The sequence below is a fragment of the Notolepis coatsorum genome (genome assembly GCF_963971535.1).
Source record: "Notolepis coatsorum genome assembly, chromosome: 16".
Lineage (NCBI taxonomy): Eukaryota > Metazoa > Chordata > Actinopteri > Aulopiformes > Paralepididae > Notolepis > Notolepis coatsorum.
The window spans coordinates 2,286,331-2,293,792 of record NC_140180.1 but is presented as its reverse complement, the minus strand read 5'-3'; the positions used below and the strand labels follow the sequence as shown (position 1 = coordinate 2,293,792).

General features: G+C 41.5%; 1 protein-coding gene across 1 annotated transcript in view; it reads left to right on the top strand.

Moving 5' to 3' along the window:
* trappc11 (trafficking protein particle complex subunit 11) overlaps window positions 1–7,462 on the top strand; it is a 71,329-nt gene extending 63,867 nt beyond the window's left edge. Inside the window, exons 28-30 of the mRNA XM_084331361.1 lie at window positions 1,951–2,084; window positions 2,906–3,073; window positions 5,287–7,462. Of these exons, the coding sequence (XP_084187487.1) occupies window positions 1,951–2,084; window positions 2,906–3,073; window positions 5,287–5,331 (347 nt within the window). The 3' untranslated portion in view covers window positions 5,332–7,462. The remainder of the gene's footprint in view (window positions 1–1,950; window positions 2,085–2,905; window positions 3,074–5,286) is intronic.

Here is a 7,462-nt window from a genome sequence, read left to right as displayed (position 1 = left end):
TGTAAATATACACTACTATATGTGCACGCTGGTGAGTAAATATACTGTAAATATACACTACTATATGTAAATATATACTACTATATGTGCACGCTGGTGAGTAAATATACTGTAAATATACACTACTATATGTAAATATATACTACTATATGTGCACGCTGGTTAGTAAATATACTGTACATATATACTACTATATGTAAATATACACTACTATATGTGCACGCTGGTTAGTAAATATACTGTAAATATACACTACTATATGTAAATATATACTACTATATGTGCATGCTGGTTAGTAAATATACTGTACATATATACTACTATATGTGCACGCTGGTTAGTAAATATACTGTAAATATACACTACTATATGTAAATATATACTACTATATGTGCACGCTGGTTAGTAAATATACTGTAAATATATACTACTATATGTAAATATATACTACTATATGTACATGCTGGTTAGTAAATATACTGTACATATATACTACTATATGTGCACGCTGGTTAGTAAATATACTGTAAATATACACTACTATATGTAAATATATACTACTATATGCATGCTGGTTAGTAAATATACTGTACATATACACTACTATATGTAAATATACACTACTATATGTGCACGCTGGTGAGTAAATATACTGTAAATATATACTACTATATGTAAATATATACTACTATATGTGCACGCTGGTTAGTAAATATACTGTAAATATATACTACTATATGTAAATATATACTACTATATGTGCATGCTGGTTAGTAAATATACTGTACATATATACTACTATATGTGCACGCTGGTTAGTAAATATACTTTAAATATACACTACTATATGTAAATATACACTACTATATGTGCACACTGGTTAGTAAATATACTGTAAATATACACTACTATATGTAAATATATACTACTATATGTGCACGCTGGTTAGTAAATATACTGTAAATATACACTACTATATGTGCACGCTGGTTAGTAAATATACTGTAAATATATACTACTATATGTAAATATACACTATGATATGTAAATATATACTACTATATGTGCATGCTGGTTAGTAAATATACTGTAAATATATACTACTTTATGTGCATGCTGGTTAGTAAATATACTGTAAATATATACTACTATATGTGCATGCTGGTTAGTAAATATACTGTAAATATATACTACTATATGTGCATGCTGGTTAGTAAATATACTGTAAATATATACTACTATATGTAAATATATACTACTATATGTGCACGCTGGTTAGTAAATATACTGTAAATATACACTACTATATGTGCACGCTGGTTAGTAAATATACTGTAAATATATACTACTATATGTGCACGCTGGTTAGTAAATATACTGTAAATATACACTACTATATGTGCACGCTGGTTAGTAAATATACTGTAAATATATACTACTATATGTGCACGCTGGTTAGTAAATATACTGTAAATATATACTACTATATGTCATTATACACTACTATATGTAAATATATGTAAATATACACTAACATATGTAAATATGCACTACTATATGTAAATATACACTACTATATGTAAATATATACTACTATATGTAAATATACACTACTATGTAAATATACACTACTATATGTAAATATATAGTACTATATGTGCATGCTGGTTAGTAAATATACTGTAAATATATACTACTATATGTAAATATACACTACTATATGTAAATATATGTAAATATACACTACTATATGTAAATATACACTACTATATGTAAATATACACTAATATATGTAAATATATGTAAATATACACTACTATATGTAAATATACACTACTATATGTAAATATATGTAAATATACACTACTATATGTAAATATATACTACTATATGTTCACGCTGGTTAGTAAATATATACTCTGTCCCCCTCTCTCTCCTTCCTCTATGCAGACCTGCCGTCGTTCGGCCGTGTGCGCGAGTCTCTCCCAGTGAGGTACCACATCGAGAACCGAACCCCTCTGGTCCAGGAGGTGGAGATGGCTGTGGAACCGTCAGACGCCTTCATGTTCTCTGGACTCAAACAGGTGAACATATATAAACATATACTGTATACACTGTGTTAGTTTAACAACAACAAATATAACCTTTTTAGACCCACGGACCAGAGAATGGCATAGCCTAAATACATTTTTATTTTTGTTTAATTTTCAAGATAATATTCTGTGCATTTTGCTCTAGAACATAGAGGAGTAGAGCTGTGATGAACCAACCGACGAATTCCTCCATTTTGACTCTCTGTGTCTCTGTGTCTCTGTGTGTGTGTGTGTGTGTGTCTTTCTGTGTGTGTGTGTGTGTGTGTGTGTGTGTGTGTGTGTGTGTGTGTGTGTGTGTGTGTGTGTGTGTGTGTGTGTGTGTGTGTGTGTGTGTGTGTGTGTGTGTGTGTGTGTGTGTGTGTGTGTGTGTGTGTCTTTCTGTGTGTGTCTCTGTGTCTCTGTGTGTGTGTGTGTGTGTCTTTCTGTGTGTGTCTCTGTGTCTCTGTGTGTGTGTGTGTTTGTGTGTGTCTGTCTGTCTCTCTCTCTCTCTCTCTCTCTCTCTCTCTCTCTCTCTCTCTCTCTCTCTCTCTCTCTGTCTGTCTGTTTCTCTCTGTCTCTCCCCCCCCCTCTCTCTCTGTCTCTCCCCCTCTCTCTCTCTCGCTCCTCTCTCCCTCTCTTTCTCTCTCTCTCCCCCTCCCCCCATCTCTCTCTCTCTCTCTCTCCCCCCCTCTCCTGTCTCTCTCCCCCCCTCTCTCTCCCCCTCCCCCCCTCTCTCTCTCTCTCCCTCCCCTCTCCCCCCTCCCCCCTCTCGCTCCCCCCCTCTCTCTCTCTCTCCCTCCCCTCTCCCCCCCCCCCTCCCTCCCCCCCTCCAGGTGCGTCTCCGTATCCTGCCCGGCTCTGAGCACCAGATGCTCTATAACTTCTACCCTCTGATGGCTGGTTACCAGACTCTGCCTCAGCTCAACATCAGCCTCCCACGCTGCCAGCCGGCCGACACCCAGAGTCTGAGACGCTTCCTGCCGCAGCGCATCTTCGTCAAGGTAACACAGACACAGACACCCAGAGTCTGAGACGCTTCCTGCCGCAGCGCATCTTCGTCAAGGTAACAGAGACACAGACACCCAGAGTCTGAGACGCTTCCTGCCGCAGCGCATCTTCGTCAAGGTAACACAGACACAGACACCCAGAGTCTGAGACGCTTCCTGCCGCAGCGCATCTTCGTCAAGGTAACACAGACACAGACACCCAGAGCCTCAAGGTAACAGAGACACAGACACCCAGAGTCTGAGACGCTTCCTGCCTTAAATCTCTTTACCAATAATATAAATATAAAGTGTTAAAGTGTCTAGAGTGGGTAAAGTGGGTGCTACAGTGAGTTGTTTATTTAAAGTGAGTGTGTGCGTGTGGATGTGTGTGCTGTGAGTGTATTTGATGGTTTGTTACATAGTGTTATTGTCGTTGAGCATCCTGATGGCCTGGGGATAGAAGCTCCTTCTGAGTCTCTCTGTACCGGCCATGAGACTCCGGTAGCGCTTGCCTGGGGATAGAAGCTCCTTCTGAGTCTCTCTGTACCGGCCATGAGACTCCGGTAGCGCTTGCCTGGGGATAGAAGCTCCTTCTGAGTCTCTCTGTACCGGCCATGAGACTCCGGTAGCGCTTGCCTGGGGATAAAAGCTCCTTCTGAGTCTCTCTGTACCGGGCCATGAGACTCCGGTAGCGCTTGCCTGGGGATAGAAGCTCCTTCTGAGTCTCTCTGTACCGGCCATGAGACTCCGGTAGCGCTTGCCTGGGGATAGAAGCTCCTTCTGAGTCTCTCTGTACCGGCCATGAGACTCCGGTAGCGCTTGCCTGGGGATAGAAGCTCCTTCTGAGTCTCTCTGTACCGGCCATGAGACTCCGGTAGCGCTTGCCTGGGGATAGAAGCTCCTTCTGAGTCTCTCTGTACCGGGCCATGAGACTCCGGTAGCGCTTGCCTGGGGATAGAAGCTCCTTCTGAGTCTCTCTGTACCGGGCCATGAGACTCCGGTAGCGCTTGCCTGGGGATAGAAGCTCCTTCTGAGTCTCTCTGTACCGGGCCATGAGACTCCGGTAGCGCTTGCCTGGGGATAGAAGCTCCTTCTGAGTCTCTCTGTACCGGCCATGAGACTCCGGTAGCGCTTGCCTGACCGCCGCAGTTCAAAGAGGCTGTTGTTTGGTTAACCGTCTGTAGTGTGATAGTAAAGGGTTAACCTTCTGTAGTGTGTTAGTGAAAGGGAGTCAATCAGCTGTGCTTTGTGGAGCCAGGAAACACACTATGTACTCATGTACAATAGAGAGCATCTTGACTGGCAACATCACCTCCTGGTTTGGGAATAGCACTGCACAGGACCGAAGCAGACTACAAAGAGTGACACGTTCAGCCGAACGCACAATTGGAGGGGGGCTCCCCACCCTCCAGAACATTTACAACAAGCGTTGCAAGGGCAAGGCTAAGAGAATCATTAAAGACTCCAGTCACCCGAACAACTGCCTCTTTGAACTGCTGCGGTCAGGCAAGCGATACCGGAGTCTCAAGGCGAGCACAGAAAGACTCAGAAGAAGCTTCTATCCCCAGGCCATCAGGCTGCTAAACGAAAATGAACACTACACAACAACAACCACCAAACGCACATAGCACACACATCCACACGCACACACTCACTTTAAACAAACACACTGTAGCACCCACTCCACACACTTTATAGCACACACCCACTTTAAACAAACACACTGTAGCACCCACTCCCCACACTTTATATTTATTGATGAAGGATTGCACTACAACTCGTACACCTTACTGTAAATTGTACCTAAATTGTACCTCATCCCATTTCTGCTTTGCACTAGATAGTACTGTACATTAGTACACTGCATAGTATTGTATATTATATGGTAACTCAGAACATTGTACATATGTCTATACCGAACACTGTGACCTCATTTTCTTCTTCTAAATTACATGCTATACTATGTTGTTTGATACTATCTTGTCTAGCACAGTCTCTGGAGCGTAACAGTAAGAAGCATTTTGTATGAAAGTATTCTGTACTTCTGTATGACAACTATTAAAGAAACTTAAAGAAACTTGAAACTTGAACTTGCCTACCTAACTGCCGTACTGTTTGTGAAGTTAAACTTTTGGTTGTGGGGTAGCGAGGCTTCATTAACTACATGTGGATTGTTGCCATGGACAACAAATACTGACTGTTCTGATTGGTCTGTTGTTGTGTTTCAGCCTCAGGGTCGTCAGCTGGACGACGCCTCCATCGCTGCTGCCTGAAGGAGACACACACACGTGCACGCACGCACGCACGCACACACACACACACACATCTATGTGTTTACCTATACTTGTGAGGACCATCCGTTGTCGTGTGTGAAAGATGGTTACTGGCCACCGTCTTCAAGACGTCTACGAGTCCCGTCTGTGAGCGCAGCGTTCCCGGGCCTGAGACACGGGGCTGAAGACGACGTCACCAGGGATGTTCCATATCGGCTTTTTGACCAATATACCGATATTGTCCAACTCTTAATTTCTGATACTGATATCAACCGATACCGATATATGCAGGCCCCCCCCCCCCCCCCCCAGGTTACATATCTCTTGTCGTGGAATTAACCTTTTAAGCTGTAGCCCGTTTTCGCCTAAAGGTACATGCCTAAGTAAATGGAAGATTGCTCCACTTTTGCAAGGTCAATTTGCATGTTCTTGGTATCTAGGAACATCTAGGGACCTGGTCGTATGTATTTCCAGTGTCAGAAATATTGTGTAAATTGTAATGAAGAAAAGGAGAATATAAATTATGATTTATGATTTTTGCATCTTTGATCATGTTAATATCTGCGGGTATGAGAAAATGCTCACTGAGCTCATTCACCACCTTATTGAGATCATGTGTACAAAATATCTAAGCAAATGAATAAAGTGAAGATGATTAAACAGAAGGATTTGTAGATACAGTAATTAATGATAATCGATTTTAATTATAAATTCATATTTGACCTTGAACTTGACCTTGACCTTATTATGGCCAAATCATACATCTATATATAGGGAAAATGCTCCTCTTTCCAATGGCAGGGTTGAATCTGGATTTAGTCATTTCCTTGTGGTTTTTACGATAATTAGCATTTTCCGATAAATTCGTATTTCCGATAAATCGTATAAAACATCGGTAAAAATGAAAATATACACTTTGACTACTGTTTTTGATAGGGTTATGGTCTTTACTCTTGGCTACAAAAAAAATTTAAAACATTAACCTCTTAACATCCAAGGGCCCACATGTGGACGATTCTTTGCCGACCTCTAGTGGCTCGGGTGTGCATTTCTTTTAATACAATATATAGATAGAATTAAAGCCCTATTTGTTGCCTGTCGATTGCCCTTTCAGGTGACAAAATCTGTTTAGCGGTTCTCGAGTTACATGCCGATATGTGAGGCGTGCTCCGTCAATCATTTGGCGATCTCGAAAATCTTTGCACAGGGTTGTAGCCAATGAGTGTTGCTTTCCATTGATACCCCATGATATGATAATTGGGGATCTAATACGGTCTCTATTGATTGATTTATGATAAAGAAAAGCAGAGCCCCCCTATAGGGGGACCTTAAGGCTTTACAACATTATGCATACTTTTGACAATAAATAAAATAAGAATTTGTTCTTACTTGCCTGGGTAAATAAAGGTTAAATAAATGTAAAAAAAAAAAAAAAAAATATATATATATATATATATATATATATACCGTATATATATATTTTTTTTTTAAACCGATACCGATCATTTCCGATATTACATTTTAATGCCAATATCGGCCGATAATATCGGACATCCCTACTGTAATTATTATACTTCTGAGGGCCGCTGCTGAAACCTGGGATCATCCTGAGCGACCACCAGCCACAAGGTCCTCACAAGGAACAGTGGTCTGTCGAGGCCCGGCTCGAACACACACACACACACGCACACACACCCCCTCTCAGAACCCTTCTGTGTGTTCTGTAAATAACAGAACGTAGATCTAGACACGTAGAGCAGATTCATTGGAATGATTTGACGGCAACATTTGTCACTGAACATAAACCCACTTCACATTCGCTAAACGCTACGACCGGTCCTTCACACACACACACGCACACACACCCTCCCCCCACACACACACACACCCTCCCCCCACACACACACAGACCCCCCCCCTCGGGCTCTTGGGAGAGTGGGCTGGTGGAATGTCCCCCCCCCCCCCCCGTGCTCATGAAGTATTCCACTTGTGATGTCATGGTCCTCTTCATGCATCATTATTCCAGTCTATGTGTCTCGCCGACGTACGTCATCATTATAATCTCTCTGACCGGCTCACGCGCTCCGACTGTGTCGTTATTGATTATTGATGATTTAATAAATGAGCTGAT